Raw genomic sequence first — 26,815 nt, 5'->3', positions numbered from 1 at the left:
CTTGATAGCACTGTCGATGACACCTTCCATCACTTTGCTGATGATTGAGAGTAGACTGATGGGACGCTAATTGGCCTGGTTGGATTTGTCCTGCTTTTTGTGGACAGGACATACATGGGCAGTTTTCCACATTGTCGGAAAGATGCCAATGTTGTAGCAACGTTGATGCCAATGTTTGGCACATATTGCAGAGGTGCCTTGGAATGATATGAAGTTATAAACATTTAGGCCATTGACTGAGTCTCTGATCTTATCTGAAAGTCAAGCTGAATGATACTGAATAACTGCCTCCCTGTTGAAGTGCAGCTGTGAAGGCAGATCTCTTCAGACACACCCCAATAGCTGTGCGTGGGTCTGTGACCAAGTTCCTTTGGTAGAATGGGTTAGGGTAGTCCTTCTCTGGTCTGGACAAACCTGCCTCTCAGATCTTCCTCCTCCAAAATAGACATTCTCATGGTCCAAACTCTTATCTTCTTCTTAGGCAGTCCCTCAGAACTGAGGATGACTTGCTTCCACACTAAAAATTAGTTCTCAGGTGACTGATCAGTCCAATGCAGGACCTACAGTCTCTGTCACAGGTGGGGCAGACGGTGGTTGAAGGGGCGGGTGGGTGGGGTGCTTGGGTTGACGTGCGCTCCTTCTGTTGTTTGCGCTTGGCTTCCAATTGCTCCTGGCGAAGAGACTCAAGGTGTTCGGCGCCTTCCCGAATGTTTCTCCTCCACTTTGTGTGGTCTTGGGCCAGGGATTCCCAGGTGTCGGTGGGGATGTTGCACTTTTTCAAGGAGGCTTTGAGGGTGTCCTTGAAGTGTTTCCTCTGCCCACCTGGGGCTCTCTTGCCGTGTCGGAGCTCCGAGTAGAGCGTTTGTTTTGGGAGTCTCGTGTCGGGCATGCGGACGATGTGGCCCATCCATCGGAGCTGATCGAGCGTGGTCAAAGCTTCGATGCTGAGGATGTTGGCCTGAGCGAGCACACTGACGCTGGTGTGCCTATCCTGCCAATGGATTTGCAGGATCTTGTGGAGGCAGCATTGGTGGTGCCTCTCCAGTGCTTTGAGGTGCCTGCTGTACATGGTCCATGTCTCTGAAGCATACAGGAGGGAGGGTATCACTACTGCTCTGTAGACCATGAGCTTGGTGCTGGGTTTGAAGTCCTGGTCTTCAAACACTCTCTTCCACAGGCAACCGAAGGCTGCACTGGCACACTGAAGGCGGGTTGGACTTCGTCATCGACGTCTGCCCTTGTTGACAGTAGGCTCCCGAGGTATGGAAAGTGGTCCACGTTGTCCAAGGCCTCATCATGAATTTTGATAATCGGGGGGCAGTACTGTGTGGCGGGGGCAGGTTGGTAGAGGACCATTGTCTTACGGATGTTTAGTGTAAGGCCTATGCTCTCGTGCGCTTCGGTGAAGGTGTTGACGATGGTTTGGAGTTCGACCTCAGAGTGTGCAAACGCAAGCGTCGTCTCCATACTGTAATTCGATGACAGAGGATGGGACAACCTTGGATCTGGACTGGAGACGACGGAGGTTGAGCAGTTTCCCGATTGTTCTGTAGATTAGCTCCACTCCAGCGGGGAGCTTACTGAGGGTGAGATGAAGCATTGCAGCCAGGAAGATTGAGAAGAGCGTTGGTGCGATGACACAACCTTGCTTGACCCCGGTCCATACGTGAATTGGGTCTGTGTTGGATCCATTGGTCAGGACCACAGCTTGCATGTCGTCGTGAAGCAGGCAGAGGATGGTGACAAACTTTTGAGGGCAGCCGAATTTGAGGAGAACACTCCATAATCCCAGAAATCCAACTTCAAGAGCATGAGTCAAGAAAGAAGTCAATAAGGAACAAAAATGGGAGAAAATACACAGAAATCTATGACAAATGTTTCGGTGTGCCTCTATCAAATGGTAAGGGACAGTGAATTCATAGAATCAGAGAATCATATCGAACAGAAGGAGGCTCTTTGAAAGAGCTATCCAATTAGTCCCACACCCCTGCTCTTTCACTATATCCCTGCAATTTCACCCCTTCATGTATTTATACAATTGAAGATGAGAAAGTTTTTTTCCTGTCTATAAAGCATTAAATATCTTAATTTGTATGCATTATATATGTTGTGGTGCCCTCGTAACAGAAAATGGCTTGGGGAGGCTCTCCTACACATTATCATTGCGGACTGTGTGAAATCTCTGAAAATTGACAAGACAGTGAGGACGAATGCTATCAGAAATGAACTGGAACCTGGGAAGGGGTGTATGGAGGAGTGACGGCATTTGAGTTTCCATCGTTCATTTCATTTGGTTAATTTTCTCCAACAGCTCATTGGGATCGCTCGTGGAAATCCTCTGTCCCCCGAGATCAGTGACTTCCGATTGGTCAGCAACAACTTAGTAAGTGTTTCATTTTATGGACAACTACCGCCAATTGTGAGGGAAGTGGGTGAAAAGGGTTAAAAGGCGATCATAGGTGTATATACTAATAGTTCCTTCAGTTTGTAGTGTAGATTGTACACTGCATTATAGGATGGGTGTGCTGTTGGGGTAAGCCGGTTACATGTTCTCTAAGTAGTGATGTTTCATGTACGTTCCACATTGAGTGTATTGCCTTTCTTTTCCTTTCTAGGATAACGTTAGTTCTGACGGCGTTCATTACTAACACATGGACGCAACGCTCGCCGCCTCCAGGTCAGAATGGGATTTTTAATTACCTTTTTGTCTCGGTATAAGGACTTCTGAGCTACTTCCCTTCTCTCCCTTTTTTATGTAGGTCTCTTACAGAGTGGTTGTCAGGGGCGTCTCTTCTGGATCCGGCTGGATGCTTCCTTTCTGCAGGATAAATCGTGGACTCTTGGGGTCACGGGTAACTCTCTCTCTCTCTCTCTCTCTCTCTCTCGCGCGCGCACAATATTGGATGCTGTTTTCCTGTTCTGTCCCAATCTCATTGCATCTTTCGATTGCTAGATACAAGCGGCAAAGTCTATCTGCTCACTCCACTGTTCGCAACCGAATGTGGGTACAGTGTATCTGAGGATCCGTTTGGCAATGTTGTGTTGCGTGCCTCGGTGTTGGCATGCCTGGTAGTAAACGAGGTAAGACTGTGCGTACACTAGATGTTACTAAAATTATATTTCGCTATTGGCGTTCGGAAACCGGTGGGTAATACTGACTAACAGAAAATGCTGGAAAAACTCAGGTCAGGCAACATCCGTGGAGAGAAATTTGAGTTGACGTTTCGGGTCGAACCCTTCAAAACTGGAAAGGACAGTCTTTCCAGTTTTGAAGGGTTTGACCCGAAACGTCAACTCAAATTTCTCTCCACGGATGTTGCCTGACCTGAGTTTTTCCAGCATTTTGTTGTTTTGGATTTCCAACATCTGCAGTATTTTGCTATCGGGTAATACTGACATGTGGTTTTGCGTTTTAAAATCGCACGCACGTTGCTGTGAGCCAGTTGTTTGAGGGGCCCTCCTTGTAAAAGAGGGCACTTGGTCAGTAATTGTGGGATTTGCAATTTTGCATCTTTCCCATCTAGTTGTGAACAGGATTGAAGAGCTCAACGTAAACTCGAGGAACAGCACCTCATCTTCCGATTAGGCAGTCTGCAGCCTTCCGGTCTCAATATCGAGTTCAACAATTTCAGATCATAACCTCGGCCCCTATTTCATTTTCACTTATATTTTTCCACTCCTTTCCTTTCCCCCCCCCCCCTTTCCTTTTGTTTCTCTCTCACACCTGGCAGCTATCTTTTGCCCTGCCAGTACACTTTACACCTAATCACAGCCTATTACCATCTCGTCTAGCTTCTAATCTCTTTTACTACTTTTGGTTCTTTAATTCTTTTGTCCGATCGCAGCCCTGCCTTCGATCTAGTTCCTTTTCTCTCCAGTTTTGAAGAAGGGTCAAACCCGAAACGTCAACTCAAATTTCTCTCCACGGATGTTGCCTGACTTGCTGAGTTTTTCCAGCATTTTCTGTTGTTATTTAGGATTGAAGAGGCCTCTGACCAAGGCAACTGCTTAGCCATGCCTGAGCAGATTTAGCTAGTACGATGAGCAAAATATTGCAGATGCTGGAAATCTGAAACCGAAATTGCTGGAAAAACTCGGTCAGGCAACATCCGTGGCGAGACATTTGAGTTTATTTTCTTTCCAGTTTTGAAGGGTTTCGGCCGGAAACGTCAACTCTAATTTCTCTCAACAGATGTTGCCTGACCTGAGGTTTTTCCAGCAATTTCTGTTTCCGATTTAGTTCGTTATGCTAAGGTGAAATAAGCAAGATGGAATGTGTGTGGAGCATAAACCTGTTTGGCCGAATGGCCTGTTTCTGTGCTGTGAATTCTATGTAATACTATTGCATGGGGTTTGTGGCTGTTCTGGGCCTCATTAATAATACAATCCCCTTTTCTGTGACCACTGAATCTTGCTGATGTGACCGCAGTGGTTCTGCTGGCTGGGTGTCCTAAAGCGCTCTAGGCATATCCAGTAAATCATCGTTTCATTTATAAAATGAGCTGTTTGACTTCTCATGGGCTCTGCTGCCCTTCTCTAATCCATTGCCAATATCTGATGTGTGCTTCTGCATCTCCACACATGGTTCAAGTCCCTGACCTTCATGCTTAAACACACAATGTCAGTGTATTCTAGTGACATGGGGTAGTGAGTGCTGATTTCAGACCAGGGTTAATTAAAAATGTCCTAGTAAAGGATCCCCTTGGAATGAGTGACCATAACATGGTTGAATTCCATATTCAATTAGAGGGTGAGATGGTTGGATCTCAAACAAGTGTGCTAAGCTTGAATAAAGGAGACTATGAAGGTATGAGAACGGAATTGAGTAGAGTGGATTGGGAAAATAGATTAAAGGGTAAGACGATACACTATCAGTGGTGTACATTTAAGGAGTTATTTTACAACTTCCAAAAAATATATATTCCACTGAAGAAAAGGGTGTAAAACAAGACAGCCATCTGTGGCTAAGTAAAGAAATTAAGGATAGTATTTGACTAAAAACAAGGGCATATAAGGTAGCCAAATCTAGTGGGAGGATTGGGAAAACTTTGCAAGACTGCAAGACAGCAAAAAGTAACAAAGATTGATTAAGAAAGGGAAGATAGATTATGAAAGTAAATTAGCAAAAAATATAAAAACTGAGTTTTTAGTTATATAAAAAGAAAAAGGGTGGCTAAAGTAAATGTTTGTCCCTTAGAGGATGAGACTGGGAAATTATGGTGGGAAATATGGAGATGGCAAAAACACTGAATATTTTGTATCAGTCTTTACAGTAGAAGACACTGAATATCCCAACACTGGACAAATGGGGCTATAGGGGGGGAGGAGCTAAACACTATCAAAATCACTAAGGAAGTGGTACTTGGTAAAATAATGGGACTCCAGGCAGATAAATCACCTGGACCTGATGGCTTACATCCTAGGGTCTTGAGGGAAGTGGCGGTAGGGATTGTGGATGCATTGGTAGTAATTTTCCAAAACTCCCTGGACTCAGCAAAGGTCCTGGCAGACTGGAAAACTGCTAATGTAACACCCTTATTTAAAAAGGGCAGTAGACAGAAGGCTGGAAACTATAGACTGGTTAGCCTAACATCTGTGGTAGGTAAAATATTGGAGTCCCTTATTAAGGAGACAGTAACAGGACATTTGGATAATTTAATAGGACAAAGTCAGCATGGTTTTATGAAGGGGAAGTCCTGTTTGACAAATTTGCTGGAGTTCTTTGAGGAAGTAACATATAGGGTGGATAAAGGGGAACCAGTGGACGTAGTGTATTTAGACTTCCAAAAGGCATTTGACCAGGTGCCACACAAGATTATTGCTTATGATAAAAAATCACAGGATTGGGGTAATATTCTGGCATGGATAGAGGATTGACTATCTAACAGAAGGCAGAGTTGGAATAAATGGTTCATTCTCAGACTGGCAATCAGTAACTAGTGGTGTTCCGCAGGGGTCAGTGCTGGGCCCCCAACTCTTTACAATCTATATTAATGATTTGGAGGAGGACCGAGTAACATATCAAAGTTTGCAGATGATACTAAGATGGGAGGGAAAGTAGTGAGTGAGGAGGACAAAAAACCTGCAAGGGGACATAGACAGGCTAAGTGGGCAGAGATTTGGCAGATGGAATACAATACTAGAAAGTGTGTGGTTATGCACTTTGGCAGGAAAAATTGTAGAGCAAGTTATTATCTTAATGGCAAGAAACTGGAAAGTACAAAAGGATCTGGGGGTCCTGGTGCACGAAACTCAAAAGGTTAGTATGCAAGTGATTAAGAAGGCCAATGGAATGTTGGCTTTCATTGCTAGGGGGATAGAATATAAAAATAGGGAGGTATTGCTTCAGTTGTACAAGGTATTGGTGAGACCGCACCTGGAATACTGCACCGTTTTGGTGTCCATACTTAAGAAAAGACATACTTACACTCGAGTCAGTGCAAAGAAGGTTCACTCGGTTAATCCTGGGGCTGAGGGGATGGACATATGAGAGGTTGAGTAGATTGGGACTCTACTCATTGGAGTTCAGAAGAATGAGAGGCGATCTTATTGAAACATAAGATTGTGAAGGGGGTGGATGCGGGGAGGATGTTCCCAATGGGTGAAACTAGAACTAGGGGGCATAGTCTTAGAATAAGAGGCTGCTCTTTCAAAACTGATGAGGAGGAACTACTTCACTCAGGGTGGTAGGTCCATGGAATATGCTGCCCCAAAAAAGCTGTAGAAGCTACATCATTACATCTATTTAAAACCGAAATAGACAGTTTCCTAGAAGTAAAGGGTTATGGGGAACGGGCAGGAATTTGGGCATGTCTAGGTTCGGATCGGTCATGGCCCTGTGGGTAGCGGAGCGGGCCCAGGGGCCATGTAGCCTGATCCTGCTCCTATTTCGTGTGTCTAATTCTGTTAGATTCATGAGATGGTTCAGTGATAGTAGATTGGCGGTTAGGATCACATCAGCCATGATCTTATTGAATGGCGGAGCGGGCTCGAGGGGTCGATTGGCCTACTCCTATTTCTTATGTTCTTAAATGCTTTGTTTATGCTATTCTCTAGTGGAATCAGGATTTAATTCTCCTGGTCTGCTCCTAATCAGTTTTTACTGGTGGATTGTGACGTAATGGCAGAAATGACTTTCTTTCTGATTCTGGATAGATTTCTCAGTGCTGGAATGACTAATTTTCCACTAGAACTTTGTTAAGCTCCAACTTTGTCAATTCCAGGGTGATGACCTGTTTAGGCTAACTGTACAAATTTGGATTGCTGCAATTGGTCATATGGAAAGGGCATCAACTTACCTACATACCATGACTTGTTCATATTTCCCATGGCTGGCGAGAGAAATCCTATGTGAACAGAATTATATGGAGGTATGCATTCTAGCTCTGGCAAAGACACTAGGGCTAATATGGTTTCATTCCATATTCAGACTTGCAGATTTAATTCAGTTCTTCACACTTTTTTCCTGGACTATTGGTTGTGGTTTTTTTTCTTGACTGTTTTAATTGTGACAAGTGTTGCTAAAGTAGATTCTCCCTTTTTTACATGTATGGATTTGTAATTTGGACAGTGAATCTTCTAGGCCTTGCTTACTGTTGTGGTCCTTGAGCACTTTCCATGTAAAAGCTGTAGCATCATCCAGCAAAGTGAACCATTGATTAATGAGTATAATATTTGATTCCTGACAGCTGAAATTGCACCCACTAAACTAAATAAACCTAAAGCACTTATTCACTGCAATTTTATTTCTTTAATTGTCCATTCTGTTTGAGCACTTCTACACATTGACAATTCAATAGTTCTTTTTAATTTTCATGGTCCTTCTCTGGTACATTCCTATTGTACATCTAGAGGGAGTGTGGCAATTTGTTTGTTCCCTGATGTAGCAGGTCCTTGGGTGGGTCCCAACCTGCTTGTCCCCCCCCAAGCAGCCCCTTGTGTTACAAGGGGTATGGCCAGTGACTAGACCCATAATGGTACAGCTGACAGCCAGAAAATGTATTTAGGGACTCCCTGCTGGACTTCCAGGGTTAAGGGAGAGGAAATTGGTGCAAGGTTCCCAGCAGCTGCAGGTTGGCACTTGTGATTAAGTCAAGGATTCATGGCTGACTGGTCATCTAGCTGAGATCTTTGCATTTGTTGGAAGAATCCATGCCACTAAGTAAAGTGGTTGCTCAGCCTGGATCCTGATGGTTGCAGTGTTGGGTTGGCAAGGATTCTTTCTACAGCTTTAAATTGTGCTCTAATTCTGTAGAAATTAGGGAGGAAGACCAGATGATTCAGCTGTTGGCTAGTTATTAGTGTAACTTAAGCTGTACATCTGATGAATTTAAATCTTGTGGCCATGTCTAACTACAGCTAGTGTTTATCTATGGATTTGGGATGAAACTATAGTAGTTAGGAAATACTAACTGAATTCTTGAGGGAGGAATTAACTTAGTTGTGCAAATTAAATTACTTTGGAGATGAAATGTATAATTTGAAGTATCATTACCAGTAAAATGAATGGAGAAGTAAGGCAAGTAATTTTCTTCTAGCTTATTTATTGACTTGAATGACCTGTGTTTGGCATTGGGCAGGTTTCAGTACAAAGAATCATACCAGGAATTGAAAATGACTATAATGAAGACTGGATGGCAGCTATTCCATCAGTAAGTTGTTTGTCCAGCTTTTGTTCACTTCTGGAATCTGATTGCATTAGTTAAGTAACATGTTAAATATGGTTGTTTTAGGCACATGAAGCTGAAAACTCAGTTTGGCAAGTTGTATTTCATCTTCCTGAAGGAACTAAAACCATGACTGTGAATGAAACTTTGGGGGCTCATTACAGAATTGACACGACTGTTTCTCGGCTATTATTACGAGCTCCCTATAATGCAACCGAAGCTGAGCAGTTAATGGTGAGTACTGAGATGGCGCAAGCAAATATTACTTTTGCATTATAATGTTCTAGGGTAAGATGTTTAAATTTACCCTTGTCCTTTTAACCCATCCAACCGTTTCAAAATTTCAGATCTGTGGAACAGACAACACGAGGATTTGAGTAACTTTTTATTTTTTTATTTTTGCTTGCATCAGCAAGAGGTTACAAGTAAGCGTGCTCAAAACTGATGCATATAATACTCTAAGCATACACCGGTTTATTCCCTTACTTTAAGATCAAGCAATAGTAAGCATGTAGTGTTGGCTTACTAACACCAGCGAGTGGTCAGTTTGGCAATGGTTAGATGTATGACTTTCACTGGCAATTGACCCAGCCCCGAGTGTCTTAAAACAGCATCTCTTATACCCTTAAAAACCTGGGCAGGCTCCTGTGTATGTCCCAAACTGAGACGAAATGATCGGCAGTTGATTTCCTCTTATTGGTGGCCCCCAAAGCCCTTCACACCACTTGCCTGAAGATGTTCCTGTAACGCCCAACAGTTTATTCCTGCTTGGGGTCTGTTGCTTCCATATCTGATTAACAGCTTTCGTACCAAGTTCCCACAGGAACCAATCTCTGCCTCCCAAAGCATGCTGGGATATTACATTTGGTCATGTTCTAGCAAATGGCTTATTCTTAGTCAGCTGTAGCTCGGTTGGTGGCACCCTTGCCTCTCAGAAGGTTGTGGGTTCAAGTTCCACTGCAGAGACTTGAGCACAAAATCTAGGTGACACTGCAGTGCTGAGGGTGGAGGTGCTCTTTCAGATGAGACAAACTGAGGCCCTGTCTGCCCCTTGGGTGGATGTAAAAGATACGATACCACTAGCCCTGATGTCCTGGCCAATATTTATCCCTAAATCAACATCATAAAAACATGGATTGTGGGAGTTAGTTGTGTGCAAATTGGCTGCCATGTTTCCTACATTACAACAGTGACTACACTTCAAAAATACTTCATTGGCTGTAAAGCACTTGGACATCCAGTGGTTGTGAAAAGCACTAAATGCTAGTTCATTCTTTCTAGGTAGAAAATGTGCCAATATCTAGCATCCGATCAACCACCTTCTACAAACAAGAATGGATGATCATCTTGATTGACACAGCAGTGGCCTGTCCTACTGGTGAGCTTTTTTTACTGGGTGTCTTGTGTTTCTAAACCAAGCTATTACAAAATCCACAAGTAGTTTGCATTTACCCAACATGTGCACGCTAAATGTTTCATCCCTTGTCACAAGAAACCTCCCTATATATTCTCAAATCTACTTTACACTTGACTCTCTTGCATGTGTATTGTTTAGATACTTGGTTAATCCCAGGGATGAGGGGATGGACATATGAGGAGAGGTTGAGTAGATTGGGACGCTACTCATTGGAGTTCAGAAGAATGCGAGGCGATCTTATTGAAACATATAAGATTCTGACGGGGTTGGATCGGGTGGCTGCGGGGAGGATGTTCCTGATGGGTGAAACTAGAACTAGGGGGCATAGTCTTAGAATAAGGGGCTGCTCTTTCAAAACTGAGATGAGGAGGAACTACTTCACTCAGGGTGGTAGGTCCATGGAATATGCTGCCCCAAAAAGCTGTAGAAGCTACATTACATAAATTTAAAACAGAAATAGACAATTTCCTAGAAGTAAAGGGAATTAAGGGTTATGGGGAGTGGGCAGGAATTTGGACATGAGTCTAGGTTTGGATTGGTCATGGCCCTGTGGGTAGCAGAGCGGGCCCAAGGGCCGTGTAGCCTGATCCTATTTCGTGTCTAATTCTGTTGGATTCAGGAGATGGTTCTGTGATAGTGGATTGGCGGTTAGGCTCAGATCAGCCATGATCTTATTGAATGGCGGAGCAGGCTCGAGGGGCCGATTGGCCTACTCCTGCTCCTATTTCTTATGTTCTTAGACACTTTTTTGTATGTCACAAGTATTAATGTGATGAATTGGGATATACTACTTGTATCTTAACTGTCTGCAATCTTAGTGTTAAGATCTGTTTCGAGAGCCATGCCTTAATGATTTGAAGAAGCTTGCTTTGATTTTCTCAAGCTATTTTTAGCATTCTTCAACTAAAAAACCCAAGACATTAAGATCTTGACTTATGATCATACATTGAGGTTCAATATTTATTGCAAAATGCACTTGAGGCTCAATGGATGTTTATGAATTTGCAGTTAGTGAATACCATTGGCTGTTTGACAAAGTTGAGAAATAGACAAATATTTATCTAATCTCCTCCTATATTCACAGATGGCACTACTTTTGCTGAGAATAAGATCACCTGGCAAATTCCAAGAAGAATCCCTTCACTTAGTTTCCCAGAAGAACAGTTCTATGATGACTCTATTGTTATGGGAGTCAACCATGTTGTACTGAACCCAGATACAATAGCTGAAATGAATTATACATTGACATACAATGATACAAACATTGTTGTTGTCATTCCCACTGGAGCAGAAGGTGGTTATTACAAGGTTTGTAAGTGGTATTGCCAAGGTCAATATATGAATTGCACAACTTTATCTGTTGCAATAGTGGTGAGGACTACTTAATAACCAGCTACTAACTTGTATTTCAGAGCCACATCGCTCATGGACAATATGGCATTTTGTACTACATAGAATTATTTGTAGAACATCAATGGAAGCTAACCAAGTACACAGTGATCCATCCAGTTGCCACTCCCTTCATGCCTCAACCACCAATTGTGACCAATAGTAAGTAATCGGAGATGACCTTCCTTTTAAATGGAGTAATACTTTGGATAATTGTTTTCTCTTTTCTCTCTCCCAGATACAATTCCAGCAAAGCGAGTGTTCAATGTTACTTTAGGAAACTTCCTTCCTGATGTAGAGCTTGTAACTCTAACTATTGGCAAACAGATAGTCACAGTGGATCAGGCAGATGAGATGGGATTCAAAATCTATGCAACTACATTGCCTAACGACACTAAAGCCTACATATTGGAAGTTCCATTTGAGAATGTAAATGTGAGGCAAGAGGTAAAGTGGCTAGTCTAATCTTTGTCCTGATGTACAGATGGTATCCCATTAGTTTAACTGATTATATCTTCATGCCTTTCCTATGTTGTAGAAACGAAGGTCATTACTTGACTTCACAATTGCTAGTTATTAAAATCACAAATTTTTATTTGGTCATTGCTCAATTGAAGTAATCAGAACTTGACCAAAGCATTGGTTGAACTAGCAAGCTTTTACACTAAATTATCCATTGTCAATATTCATTGTGGATAAATGTGTAAACCTTATGTAGCCCACAAACTGCAAAATCCAAATTTAACTTTTTGAACACTGAATAAACAGTATTTAAACAATAACCTGCCAAGCTGTTCTTAAATGCTTGTCAAGTGGAACCTTATGGGCTACCTCCAGGGGCATAGCTGGTCAGACAGCCAGATTTGATTGAACAATAGCCTGAGCTGTTCTGTAGTCTTGGAACAGTCTATTAATTCTAATCCTACTCTCACCTGAAGTCTTGTTGTTTCCTTCAGTGGCTGCCTTTTACAGTTTTGGGGGTGGGGTTGATCATAACAGATTCAGCAGAATACTGGATTCTGAACTAACTCAAATGCTCCCAATGTCTTTTTTTTTTTCTTGCTAGCTGTTCTGGAGTTTTGAATGGTTTTTGTGCTGAGATTGCCAACTTCCTGAACCTGGGGGGTTCAAGATTGCAGCTGTGTAGTACACTTCTCAAGGAGTTAAATGGAGGCTTTTTTGCAAACCCTGCCCCAACCCCTAGATTATTCTAAAATCTTTCAAACAATTTAGATAAAAGTGGAAACTGTAGAAATACAAAGTGCAAGTCAATAGCATTCATACTAGTGTGGTTAGTCCAAGGATGACTTGATTGTGCCTAGTAATATGGGACTTGGTGGCGTTTGTTTTGTCAGGAGGCAGTGTAATTTAGTGTGGGTGGGGTGGGCAAGCACCAGTAATCAGGTTCTAATACAATAGCACAAGTATTAACACTGGGAGTCAGTTGTCATATGTGCCCAACTACTGTAGAACCTACAAGCTTTTTTCTCCAATCTGAATTGCAGAAACACTTTTTCCTTGCAGCATCTACATTCTGACATCAGATGCTATATATTGAATATCATCTACACATTCAACATAATTCCAGAAAATGAATTATTTATCCAGCATGTTGAAATAATACAGGAAGTGCCAGATATTGGTGAGTATTTAACACTGTTTTTGTATGAACTGGACAGTCCAGAAAACTAACTAATTTTTCCCCCTCTAGTATTGCCCAAGGCCACTGGATTCTGTGATGAAAAGAACCTGTACCTGCTAGTAACTATTGGGAACTTGGTGCATTACTGGCTTCCATTCATTGGTAAAATGCTAGTAACAGCACAATCTGCACATGATTATGGGTACCTGCTTGTGGAGAATACCACCCATACTTTATTTGGTGTCCCACTCTCTGCAATGGGTGTAATTTATGAGGTATGTGTTGCACATCACTTTTTGTTACTTCATACGAAAAAATATAGAAGCTAACTCCAGCCCAACTTTTTTTTATTTTAGGAACTGAGTCTTCATGGGACTGTAGTTAGGCTTAACCTGACCCTGAAGGACAAAAATACATTGAGGATTGCGATCCCTTTCTCTGTATCCTGCAGTTTTCCTCCTGTAGATCTTGCAGGCAAGTTCTACAATGTAGGCAGAATCTGGATTCAAAAGATTAACCTATAATTATGAAGTAAACACTTTTTTTCATTTTATTGGTAGTGTGCTTTCCAAATGGAACCATGGTGGTCACTGCAGTTGTAGATACACTACCTGACCTAGATCCTAGTAAGATGTTACTGAGGGATGGAAAATGTCAACCAATGGCATTTGATCATGATAAAGCCTTCTTCCAGTTTCATGTTAATAGCTGTGGCACCACCAGAACAGTAAGTTGGAAGTGTGGTGTCTCTGCTGCACTTTAAATTGCAACTACAAACTCCTCCCCATTTGTATCCTAGAGTATATGGCTTTTGTGGCTAATCTTGTACTGTGTAACTGTTTAGATTAAAGGGAACTACTTGATCTATGAGAATGAAGTTTCATACCCAAGAGAGCTGATTCCTGTTGACTTCCCAGTTATCACTAGAGACCCAGATTATCGGTAGGTACAACTATGCAAGATATATATCTGTAGACTTTGACTGGTGGTGGTAAAAGCTTGCTTGGTTTTTCCCAATAGGTTAACTGTCTCTTGTCGGTACCAAATAAACAATACTGTAGCCCTTGGGTTTGTGAAGGGACATCAGAAAGACACTGGTCACAATTCTACAGCCTATGGATGGCAAATAGTGAGGGGTAAGCATGCCTGTTGGTCTGAATTCTGTTACAGAAATATGGAGCATACTCCAACTTTGCTTTGAAAGTAACTTCCCATAGTCCATAACCTTTTTAAAATGCATGCCCACAACTACCTTTCCTATGGCATTTGGATAAACTGAACTTTGCTGTAGAGCATGTAACTCCTAACTGTAGACTGGTGTATTGGGCAAAAAATGGACTCCAGTGCTTCAATATATTTACTCTTGACCTTGCTAATCTACTGTAAAATGACCTGAAAGCCATTACCCACTAACTCACCTGTTCAGAGGCTTAGGTTCCTCACTTGGCTTGCTATTGTATTGTGAAATGTATCCTTTGAAAATACACGTTCACATTCAATGTTCAGGCTAATACAAACTGGGCAGAAGATTGGTTAGTCCTCATCTGAATATTGTGCAGAAGCTTTTTTTTTTTAATTTTAGGGCGCAAGAATCCAAGGCATACTTTGGACCTACAGTCAAGGATTTACAAAAGTAAGCTGGACAAACACTACATTTTTGATCTCTTCATTCCCTGTACAAAAAACTAATAAATTCTGCCTCCATAGGTGCTGATTACTTGGATTTCTACAAAGATGATGAATACCCAGTGGTGGTGAATTGGACAGAATCCCTCTATTTTGAAGTTGAGCTGCTAAACCACCAAGATCCCCAAACTAACTTATTGTTGGATCAGTGCTGGATGACTACAACTCCTGATCATAATAGCCCACCAGAGTGGTGCATTATTCAGGCTGGGTGGGTAATAGTGTACATGTCTAGGTATTACTTCTCCTCCCATTGTCTGTCTAAACTAAATGTCTGTCTGTCTGAACAGTTGTGAGAATAAAGAAGAAATGTTCATGGCTGCCTTCCACCCAGTAACCAACAGTATCCAGTATTCCCACCAGTTGAAAAGATTTGAAGTAAAAACATTGAAACTGTCTCCTGCAGAACAAGCTGTCTTGCCAAAGAAAGTAAGTCTGGGGGTTGCACATCAATTTCACAAGGCATTGTGGGAATTGATCAAACCATTTCACCTAGCTTACAAAGGACATCTACTTGCTTAATTTAGCATTTCACATTGGCAATTTCCTCAGATGCACTTAATTCACTAAATGATCAGGTTATTAACAATGCAACTGTATTTACAGGTATACTTTCACTGCAGTGTTTGGGTTTGTGATAATAAGCAATTAGCTACCAACTCTTCTTGCAATGGGCAATGCACACCTGGAAAACAAGGTAAGAAATGGCACATGTGCAACTAATTTGAGCTTGAATGTTCTATGCACTGATGCTTAAATTCTTGTAGGTCCAAGCACCCACCTGGATATGCGCAAAGATTATGTATCACTTGGAGAAGTGTGGCTTTTTGCTGGAACATTGTTGGAACAAGCAAAGAATGAACCAAGTGAGTTTAATACAGATTCAAAATGAAGGGATGCCTTTAAAAAGCAATGTAACTCTTGCCTAATTGGTCCAATCACTGCCCATTTGGAAGTTTAGTTCTGATACTGGATGCCTAAACCAATTTGACTTGAACTACTGGTCATGCTCAACAGTTTCTTTTGTATCCTTAAGTGCTTGCTTGTGGTAACCTGGGGTGCTTGATTATCCTGCTCACAGGTTGTTGGAGAGGAATCCTCCATGTCCTGCTCAACAGGACTCCTGTTAAACTAATGACTAGTCTGAAATAGCCATCTTTCAACCAGCCCCCATAAGCTTGATGTCTCCTGAAGATGTTGAATGTACCTTTATCAAATCCCCACTTGATGACTAGTGTTGGCAGGCTATTCCCCAGGTGATCTTTCAGCTGATTCCTCTCTGGATGTGAGGTTGCACTGGCTGCAGGATTTCCACAAGAGCCACAATGTAGTTAGGTGCAGAGTGCAGGTTTTTTCCTTCCAGCCCAGAATTGCTGCAGCACCTAGTGTACCTTGGCAGTTCTCCAGGGTCTCAGCTGGGACTGTTTGGTAATGTGTTTAGTATCATGTAGGGAAATGTGAAGGCAGGAAGACATTCAATCTGTTTTGTTTTTCAGGTGTAATACACCCTTACTGGCTGTGGGTGCTGGGAAGCTGTTCAGCAATCTTCTTAATTCTTATACTAATTCTTGTAAAAATGCACATGTACCCTTGAACAAATAAAACCTGTTGAATTTGAACTGGCTTGGTGTAAACTTTTTTAAAGCAAGGGTTAATTTTTCCTGGAATGAGAAATACTTTTTTCTCATTACTATCAATCATTGTATGGTGCTACAATATAAATCCAATTAATGGTCTTTTCAAATATTTGTTAAACCCTCCCCCATGTACAGATTTCCATATCTATTTGGTATGTGGGTCACATCACCTCATGTAGAAGTTTCCACATTTATTTGAAATGCCTGTAGGTGGTGCTACACGTCACTGTTGATCGCTCTTAACAGATGGCTGGCTGCTACTGACTAACTCCAGACTCGGCCACTGTTGTAGAGCACTCTTGTCAAATCTCATCTGTTGATTTATGGCTTTAGGTTTTTAGTTCTCCTCCTACAGAGAGAATGAAAGGTAATGGACAGCCTGGTATGCAAATGATGGCTAGGATAATCAAAGGAGAGTTCTGTCTGCCACACTATTGCCATTGTAATAGTTGAGGTAGAGGCTGGAGTTGACCATTATGCTGCATGTTTCAGCAGATTGTATAAGCTCTGAATCTGCCACAGTGAAGGCCATGATTTGACTTTAAACATCCATTTTACAAGGATCGTGCAATTCTAATGTAGCACCTAGTCTACTAGTGGTTCATGTAATAGCATACCACTGCAGCACAAACTTCCATATTTTGTCTTTCAGCCTTTACCATTCCATTGCAGGTTTTTCTTTCCTTGACCTGAATACTGCCCTTAAATCTATGCAACACCCAAGATCAACAAGTGACCTATTCTCACTTGGTGTGAACTTTCTCCCAGCATATCTTGAAATGAAGGACTCTCCTCCTTCCAACAAACTAACAATGTCAAGTGTTCTGCCTGGATCCTGAGTATTGGCTACTCACAGCAGTCTTGACCACATTTTGGGTGATTTTTAAGTGGATTGAGTGATCCCTTTACAAAGCCTTCTCTGTTCTGTCTGCAAGTGGTTCATTGAACCTCCTCTGCCCCTCCTCCAATGCCTTTCTTGGCATTCCTATAATCCTACAGAAACAGACCTTGATTGTCTTTCCCATTTTCCTGTCTTCCTTTCAATTAGGATGTACTTTGTCATCTTTCTTATGACTAATGTGTTTATTTTCTAACCTACATTGCATATTCACTTTCACATCTTGCAGTGATTGTTTTGTGGTGGGAGCTGGCATGTCTAGTGCTACTTGATGGTTATCCTTCTCTTCCTTTTCCCCTCCCTCCCACCCATTTTATATCTTCCACTTCTGAGTGGCCTGTTGCTCAATGCTAATGGAATGCAGTGTATTTCTATTTGTATTCCCAAATTTCTTAATCACATTTTCCCTTGATGTATATTTCAAAAGATGGGGAACTGACCTACAGACCAGTTAGCCTGACATCAGTAGTAAGAAATACTAGATTCTTGGATGTGGTGACAGGGCACTTAAATCATGATTGGAAAGGGTCAATATGGATTCATGAAAGGGAAATTGTGTTCCAAGTTTTGAAGTTGTAACCAGCAGGGTAGTTAAGGGGAACCAGTGGATATGATGTATTTAGATTTTCAGAAAGCATTTGTTAAGGTGCCATACCAGCTTATTACACAAAATTGGGGGTAATAGTAGCATAGATCAGTCAACTGACATGAGTAGGAATAACTGTCTTTTGGGTTGGCAGGCTGTAACTAGTAGGGTACTTCAAGGATTGGCCCTCCACTATTTACAATCTATCAAGTTATTTAATTGGGGGTGTAAGACAATGTAATGTGTCCAAGTTTGCTGACAATACAATGCTAGGGGGAAAAGTTGAGGATGCAAAGGGATATAGACTGGTTAAGTGAGGGAACTGTGGGTGATCTACTTTGGTAGGAAAAATAGAAAAGCAGAATATTTTGAAATGTTTGTATTCAGCCAGAACATGCAAGCAATTGGGAAAGCTATGTTAACCTTGTACTCCAATCATTTTGTAATGAGTAAAAAGTCAACTGCAATTATATAGGGCCTTGAGACCACATCTAGTGCTGTAGACAGTCTTGGTCTCCTTGCCTAAAGAAGGATATACTTGCCTTGGAGGGAGTGCAATGAAAGTTCACCAGACTGATTCCTGGGATTTGGTTTTGTGTGTGGGTGGGGGGGGGGGGGGGAGAAAAGGATTGTCTTATGGAGATTAGGCCTATAGTCCTTGGAATTAGGTTATCTCATTGAAACACCATTCTTGCAGGCCTTGACTGGGTAGATGGTGGGGGAGGATGATTCCCCTGGCTGGGGAGTCCAGCACTCAGTCTCCAGAATAAGGGGTTGGCCATTTTGGACTGAAATAGGAGAAATTTCTTCACTCTGGGTTGTGAATCTTTGGAATCCTCTAGATGCTCAGTCATTGAGTATTTTCTAGATTGATAGGTTTTTGGAAATTGAGGTTAGCGTAGGAAGGTAGAGTTGAAGTAGAGCAGCTATGATCTTGCTGAATGGCAGAGCAAGCTTACAGGGCCTGCTCCTATTCTGTGCAGTTATGACTCTGACACTAACTGAAGGAGGCCATTTGGCCTGTAGTCTGTGCTGGCTCTGTAGAGCAATCCAGTCAGTCCTATTTCCACTGCTAGCCCTAAGTTTATTTCCCTCAAGTGCCTATCCAGTCTCCCCTGTCTCTACTTCCACCACTTCAGTCAGCAGCAAATTCCAGGTCCTCACCGCTTGCTACATATGGTTTTTCCTTACACCCTGCCCCCCCCCCCCCCCCCCCCCATCTCTTGCCCAAAACACTTAAATCAGTGTCCCCCTAATCCCTGTCCCATCAACTAGTGAACAGCCTTTCCCCATCTACCGTAGCCAAACCTGTCAATTTTGTACACCTCTATCAAATCGCCCCTCTACCTCCTTTTGCCTTAATGAAAACAAATCCAGTTTCTCCAACCTGTCCTTGCAGCTAAGATTCCCCCAATTCTGGCAAATCTCCTCTGCTCCCCCTCTGGCCTTCACATCCTTCCTAAAGTGTGACCAGAACTGGTGCAGTACTCCAGTTGTGGCCTAACCAGCACTTTATAAAGGTTTAGCACAACTTCTCTAATGTAATTATAAAGCTTTTGATTTATTTAAAAAAAAAAAAAAAATTAATCCATCTCCAATACCTCTACCCACTTTCACAGTTTTCTTTGACAGATCCATCCCTCAGTGGTGGTTTGTCATTACAAAAAGCACCCCAACCTTCACTAGTAAACCTGAGCTAGTATCATATCTGTTGCAAGTTCCCTAACATGCATGGTTTATGAAACTGGTACTGTGAACTTTAAAAAAAAAGTTCCTCTTGATAAACTGAGGAATGTGATGACTTGGTCCTCCATTCGTAAGTGTTTAAATTCTTGGAGTGTTAGTAAAACCTTTGCCTTGAAGTAATCCTCTGCCTTCAAGTAATCCTCCTTTTCCTGATCTTCCTGCGTAACTTGGTGTTGTACCTGGAGAGAGGAAAATGACAGGCTTTAAACCTTCTCATTGAACTGGCTGATATGTTTCTATTGGACATGTAGGTTATTTAACACCCATTGTTTTAAGGAGGTGGCTATTTGCAACAAGGTCTGATTAGTCACCTTAGATTGCAAGTCCTGATTTCTGAGTGGTCCCCTTGCCAGACAAGATACCTGGCAGTTTATCTGGAATGTGTCCAGAAAGGGCCCAGTCTTAACATGGTTTGGGATTGTCATTCTCACTTGGGGAGATGGATTTCATGCAGGGGGGTGGGGAAATGGTATAGTAATGTTACTGAGCTAGTAATCCAGAGGCCTAGACTCATGATCCCTGAGATGTGAGTTCAAATCCCACCAGGGCAGCTGGTGAGTTTACATTCCATTAATTCTGGAATAAAAAGCTAGTATCAGTCCATGGTTACCATGACTATCAGATTGTAGTTAAAAATCACATCACATCACAGAATCCCCACAGTGCAGATAAAGGCCATTTCGGCCCATCGAGCCTGCACCGACACATATCCCACCCTATCCCTGTAACCCCACGTATTTAATCCCCTAACACTAGGTCAATTTATCATAGCCAAATCAACCTAACCCGCACATCTTTGGACTGTGGGAGGAAACTGGAGCACCCGGAGGAAACCCACGCAGACACAGGGAGAATGTGCAAACTCCACAAAATGTAGTGTATGTAACTATTCTACCTTGAGAGAACTACTGTATGTAACCATCCACCTTTAAGAGAACTATTTTGTGTGGCACTACTTTGCCTTGGCTGCTGTATACTGTAATACCAACAGTGACCACACCGGTATAAAAGTGCAGTGTCAGGATTTATTGGGCAGATTCGCCCTGACCTTCAAATAGTCAAGTCCTGTTAAAGTTACTCTTGTAGTCTGTGTATTACTTCACTATACAACCCACAGACTTTACAGTGGCGACGAGTTCGATCTTACCCTGCATGCAGCAATACTTCCAAAGCAGTTAACAAAGCGTCGGAGGCAACCGCCCTCGTCGTTCTGCTGAGAACTCGAGTCTGCACAGAAAGAAGGAAGACTTCAGACACGAAGCCTCCATCAGCAACAGGCACGGATTGTCCCTTCTGCCACAGTGGTGCTTGAGCCGAGCAGCACGCGAGCAAGTCGGCTACGGTGACTGAGTAAGGGAAAATAAATAAAATCACCGAAGGGCAGTGAACTCTACCACGGTCGAGGGGAAGGAGCTGGACAGAAGTCGGTGCCCAGAGGCACTGAGACGGGGCAGCGTGGAGCACAGAAGCCGCGGTACAAGCGGGCTGGGGAGCGTTGAGACGGCTAGACCACGACGGCAAAAAAGGCCGGGACAACTACCGCGACCACGAGGCGCTGCAACTGGGATCGTAAGGCGCGGGAAGATAAAAATAAATAAATCGCGGAGAACTCAGCCGCAGCCGGGGAGGGAAAACACGGACTGAGGGCTGGGAGGCGCGATTGGGAGCCAGAGAGCGAGCGAGAGCGACCGAGCGAGGTTCCAGCCAGCGGCTTACAGCAGCTGCCGTGAAGGACCAGGAGCTGGATCTGTCCGACGCAAACTGGTTGTCCCCAGCACCGGTTGCCCCTGCCGAAAAGAAGGGGGGGAAGGGGAACAAGGAACGCGATCGGCTTTTCTAGCGCGCGCTTCAGAATAAACTGAAGCCGGCGCACAGACCGCAAACCCCGTAAACCAGCGGTCGGCACCCGAGGGCAAAGCTTACCCTCCCACCAGAAGACAAGCGTGGGAAACCGCCATTTTCAGAGGCGGGGAAGAAGACCAGCGCGGGAAACCGCCATTTTGCCAGTAGGCGGGGAAGAAGACCAGTGCGGGAAACCGCCATTTTTGGGGGAAAAAAAAGAGAAAGTTAGAGAAATTCTGTTCGCAGAAAGATAGTGAAGATGCCTAAGCATAGTAACATCAACAACTTCGATGCCGAGGTGGAAGATTGGGCCACGTACGTAGAACGTATCGAGATATATTGAGGCCAATAAAATAGATGATAAAGCTATAACCTTGCTAAACGCGATTGGGGGTGAAGACATACGGCCTATTGAAGCATCTTCTATCACCAGCTAAACCGGCGGATCAGACTTTTGCTAATATTGTTGCTGTCCTGAAGGATCATTTGAACCCCACACCGTTGATGTTAGCGGAACGATCTCAATTTTACGTGAGAATGCAATGAAAAGAGGCAACAAAAAGAGGAAAGCAACGCGGAGTACCTGGTTGAACTGCGGAGGCTACCAAGATACTACCAGTTTGGGGTAAATCTGCCAGAGGCACTGAAGTTCATGTGCGGAATGTCGAAGGAAGGAACACAAACGACTGCCCGAAGAGAACGATCTTACACTTGATAAGGCTGTCCTTATTGCAGCATCGCACGAAGCCGCAGCGAGAGGCACGGCGGAAATGCAGCGGAAGACAGCGGTACTCAGTGGATCAAATGACTTGGAGTACAATGAAATGTTATCATTGTGGGAAGACAACACATGACCAGAACCAATGCTGGGTTAAAAACCAGGAATGTAGGAAATGTAGCAAGCTTGGCCACATAGCTAAAGTATGCCGGGCAGGAAAGATGACCAGCAATAATAAGTCACCGCAGAAGTACAGAAAGGTATGTGAGGTGACTGGGAAGAGTCCAGATAAACAGAATTTGGATTCAGACTCCAACAGCAAGGAACTGGGTAGTCTGAGGATTCACAATGTGAGTAAAGAAGCTGACCGACAAACTATCTGGGTCACTACAGATTGCAAAAGTCCAAGTGAAGATGGAAGTGGACACCGGATTGGCGTTGACGGTCATGAATAAGCAAGATTACAAAGTTATTCAAACATATTCCCCTACGGGATATGGAGATAGTATTGCAGACATACACGGGGCGCAAAGTATACCCCATCGGAAAGATTAAAGGTCAAGGTGAGATACAAGGACAAATCACCAAGGGATGGACATGTATGTGCTGCCCAAGGGAGGTCCACCACTTCTGGGACGGGAGTGGATCAGGAAAATAGACTGGCATTCACTAAACACAATGACGGTAGATTCCGGAAAGGAAGATGTCAAACCTGAACGGTTGTCCAGAATATTGGACGAAGCTAAAGAGGTATTCCAGCAAGGAATGGGAACACTGAGGAATTAAAGCAAAAATCAAGATTGCAGAACATGCAAGCCCAAAATTTTTAAAAGCCAGATCGGTACCTTGCGCGATACGACCTGCTGTGGAGGCAGAACTGGAAGAGCTTGAACGTTCAGGGGTACTGTCGAAGGTGGACTGGAGTGAGTGGGCCACGCCCATTGTTCCCGTCATGAAGTCTTCAAGTAACAAGCCAGGGGGACCGGGAAAGGTCCGCATCTGCGGAGACTTCAAGATCAGTTAATCCGGTGCTTCACACGGTACAATACCCGCTTCCGCGGATTGAGGATATCTTTGCTTCATTGTCTGGCGGGAAACACTTCACCAAGATAGACCTGGCACAAGCATACTTACAAATGGAAGTCGAGGAAGAGTCGTGCCAGTATCTCAATCAACACGCACAGAGGCTTGTATCGTTCTAATAGACTGGTTTTTGGAGTAGCTTTGGCTCCAGCAATTTGGCAGAAGGCCATGGAGCAGGTCTTGCAGGGTATTCCAAGCACGCAGTGTTACTTGGACGATATCCTGATTACGGGAGAAGACAGAGGAACACCTCAAATTTGAAACGGGTGCTCACCAGGTTGAAGGAATATGGCCTTCGAATTAATCGCCAGAAATGTGAGTTCTTCCAGAAACAGATCTCGTACTGCGGTTATGTCATTGACCAAGAGGCGCTACACAAGTCGCCTGACAAAATAGAAGCTGTCGTGAAGGCCCCCGCTCCGGAAAACGTATCACAGTTGAGATTGTTTCTGGGGTTGATTATTATCAAGTTTCTGCCAAATTTATCCACGGTGTTGCATCCGCTGAATACTCTGCGGAAAGAAGTGCCATGGAAGTGGAGCGAGGACTGTAAAAAGGCCTTTCGCAGAAGCAAGGCGTTGATTACCTCTGAGGAAGTGTTGGCTCATTTCAACCCAACGTTACCTCTTCGGCTAGCTTGTGATGCTTCCCCCTTATGGAATTGGAGCAGTACTTTCACACAGGTTCCCAAATGGCTCGGAAAGGCCAGTCGCATTTGCGTCCCGATCATTGACCTCCGCTGAGCGCAATTACGCCCAGATAGATAGGGAGGCCCTCAGCCTTGTGTGGGGAGTAAAGAAATTCAATCATTACCTGCAGGGCAAGAAGTTCACATTACTGACAGACCACCAGCCGTTGGTGTCCATATTCAACCCTAACAAGGCCGTTTCCACTATGACCGCGCAAAGGTTAGAGGTGTTACTTGGGGCACACCAATATGACATCGAATACAAAAGCTCCAAACAGCATGGAAATGCTGATGGGTTATCGCGCCTACCGTTGCCGGTAGTTGAAGAGGCGGCTGCAGTGGACCCGGTAGAGATGTTCCACTCGTCCATAGTAGAATGTCTACCAGTGACAAATTTGATGATCAAGAATGAAACAAGGAATGACCCGACTCTCGAGTCTACGATTTAACAGTGGAGGGATGGCCAACACATGGTGAACCAACGCTGCCAGCATTTTCGCAAAGAAAACAGCTGTCGGTGTGCCGAGGAACCTTGATGTGTGGATCGAGAATGGTGATTCCACCCAAACTTCAGCATAAGGTGCTAAAGGAGCTACACGAGGGGCATCTGGGTGGAGTGAAAATGAAGAACCTAGCAAGAGCGTTTGTGGTGGCCAGGTATTGATGGAGACATCGAAGAAATAACCAAGAGCTGTCTAGGATGCCAGAAGGTCCAAAACGTGCCACCACAAGCTCTGCATCCATGGGAGTGGCCCTCATCTCCTTGGCAAAGGGTACACATCGACTTTGCTGGCCCATTTATGGACTCAGTTTCTAATAGCGGTGGATGCACACTCCAAGTGGCCGGAGGTAATAAAGATGTCCTCCACCACCACCACGGAAAAAACCATCACAGTATTAAGGACCATGTTTGCCAGGAATGGGCTGCTGGAACAGGTCTGTTCTGATAATGGACCGCAATTTGTGTCCGAAGAATTCAGGAAATTCTTAAAGCAATGGGGTCAAGCACTACACGTCAGCCCCATACCATCCCGCCACCAATGGATTAGCTGAAAAGTTTGTCCAGACCTTCAAGAAGGCCATAAAGGCCATGGGTAATGAAAACATCAACTTACAACATAAAGTAGATAACTACTTGTTGGCGTACAGGAATGCAACGCATGTGGTCACAAATCAAACTCCTGCCATGATGTTTTTCAATAGAAGACTGAGATGCCGGCTGGATTTGATTAAGCCAAACGTCAGAAGGGACGTAGAGAACCGGCAATTCCAGGGCATGAATGAAAGGCCAACTAGATCTTTTCAGATAGGTCAACAAGTTTTGGCCCGGGACTACCGTACCGAGAAATGGCAGCCTGGAACTATTGTAAAAAGGCTAGGGCCGCTGCTGTATACTGTGGACATTGGTGACCGCATAATAAGGCGCCATGTTGACCAGATCATAGGGTCATCCACAAAGAGCCAACCTACTCCACAACCTTACACTGCTAATGTTGAAGCAGAGATACCCAGAACACCTACCTCCGATCTGGTGGTACTGGAATCAGATGAACCTGACACTGTCCTTCAAGCCGACTCGACCTTACCAGAAGAGCCTACTACCCCGCCGAAAACTACTACACCACTGAGGCGTTATCCGGATAGAGTCAGGAAACCTCCAGAGAGACTGAATCTGTGAACTGTTTTGCATAAAGTTGTATATATGTTATGTTAATGGAGAATAAGTATGTTGTAAGCTAAAAAGGGAGGATTGTAGTGTATGTAACTATTCTACCTTTAAGAGAACTACTGTATGTAACCGTCCACCTTTAAGCAAACTATTTTATGTGTGGCACTACTTTGCCTTGGCTACTGTATACTGTAACACCAACGGTGACCACACCGGTATATAAGTGCGGTGTCAGGATTTATTGGGCAGATTCGCCCTGACCTTCGAATAGTAAAGTCCTGTTCAAGTTACTCTTGTAGTCTGTGTATTACTTCGCTATACAACCCACAGACTTTACAAAAAACCCATCTGGTTCACTAATTTTCTTTTAGGGAAGGAAATCTGCTGTCCTTACCTGATCTGTTCTATATATAACTCCAGACCCACAGCATGTGGTTGACTCTTAAATGGCCTAGCAAGTCACTATGAAAGACAAAGAATAAAACCAGCTATGGATATGACAACAGCACACTCAGCCCAGTTGACCCTGCAAAATCCTCAACATCTAGGGTATTGTGCCAAAATTGGGAGAGCAACAGCATAGCCATACTCAGAACGGTCCCAGACCTGAAACATTAACTTGGTTTCTCTCTCCACAGATGCTGCCTAACCTGAGTATTATGAGTTATCTCTTCATCATACCTTTCAACCAAACTCCTCCATCAGCATCCCAGGGTATGGTCTGTCCTACTAACACAGTGGTACAGTTGCAAAGGAGTGGCCCTCATGGCTTCAGGTCAAGCATAGACAAGGAAACCACCTGCTGATTCACCACCTACCACCCTCCCTCAGCTGATGAATCAGTACTCCATATTGAACGCCACTTGGAAGAAGCTCTGAGGGTAGCAAGGGCACAGAATGTACTCTAGGTGGGGGACTGTAATGACCAAGAATGACTCAATCGTACCACTACTGACTGAGCTGGCCAAGTCCGGAAGGACATAAGTGCCAGTCTGGGCCTGACAGGTGGTGAGAACCAACACAAGGGAAAAACTTAACTGACCTCGTCCTACCAATCTACCTGTCACAGCTGCATCTGTTCGTGACGGCATTGGTAGCAGTGACCACCACTGTCATTGTGGAGACAAAGTCCTGTCTTTACACTGAGG

At 43.6% G+C, this 26,815-nt stretch overlaps 2 protein-coding genes across 2 annotated transcripts in view; one reads left to right on the top strand and one right to left on the bottom strand.

The window, feature by feature from the left end:
• The first annotated feature begins 2,436 nt into the window (after window positions 1–2,436).
• On the top strand, window positions 2,437–16,419 carry LOC147112539 (uncharacterized). Its single transcript, XM_085996870.1, has 23 exons — window positions 2,437–2,533; window positions 2,616–2,677; window positions 2,760–2,852; window positions 2,954–3,081; window positions 7,224–7,370; window positions 8,580–8,651; window positions 8,733–8,900; window positions 9,948–10,044; window positions 11,168–11,391; window positions 11,496–11,634; window positions 11,711–11,919; window positions 12,997–13,114; window positions 13,184–13,389; window positions 13,471–13,588; window positions 13,675–13,841; window positions 13,959–14,056; window positions 14,135–14,250; window positions 14,697–14,747; window positions 14,822–15,011; window positions 15,091–15,229; window positions 15,407–15,497; window positions 15,568–15,669; window positions 16,297–16,419. The coding sequence occupies exons 1-23, from the start codon at window positions 2,517–2,519 to the stop codon at window positions 16,392–16,394; spliced, it is 2,850 nt and encodes a 949-aa protein (XP_085852996.1). The 5' UTR covers window positions 2,437–2,516; the 3' UTR covers window positions 16,395–16,419.
• The window catches only part of LOC147112538 (uncharacterized), a 28,594-nt gene continuing 10,827 nt past the window's right edge, over window positions 9,049–26,815 (bottom strand). The window contains exons 4-5 of the mRNA XM_085996871.1: window positions 19,772–19,846; window positions 9,049–9,776 (exon numbers count right to left, since the gene is read on the bottom strand). Of these exons, the coding sequence (XP_085852997.1) occupies window positions 9,685–9,776; window positions 19,772–19,846 (167 nt within the window). The 3' untranslated portion in view covers window positions 9,049–9,684. The remainder of the gene's footprint in view (window positions 9,777–19,771; window positions 19,847–26,815) is intronic.

Source organism: Somniosus microcephalus, chromosome 9, assembly GCF_052327205.1.
Source record: "Somniosus microcephalus isolate GS21.2 chromosome 9, FLI_Smic_1.0, whole genome shotgun sequence".
NCBI classification, from domain to species: domain Eukaryota; kingdom Metazoa; phylum Chordata; class Chondrichthyes; order Squaliformes; family Somniosidae; genus Somniosus; species Somniosus microcephalus.
Note: the sequence above shows the minus strand (reverse complement) of the source record. Positions and strands in the feature narration are given on the sequence as shown.

Coding starts and splice junctions, on each gene's coding strand:
- LOC147112539 (XM_085996870.1), top strand. Junction 2,678..2,759: donor GCAACGCTCGCCGCCTCCAG/GTCAGAATGGGA, acceptor TTTTTTATGTAG/GTCTCTTACAGAGTGGTTGT. Junction 8,652..8,732: donor GGATGGCAGCTATTCCATCA/GTAAGTTGTTTG, acceptor TGGTTGTTTTAG/GCACATGAAGCTGAAAACTC.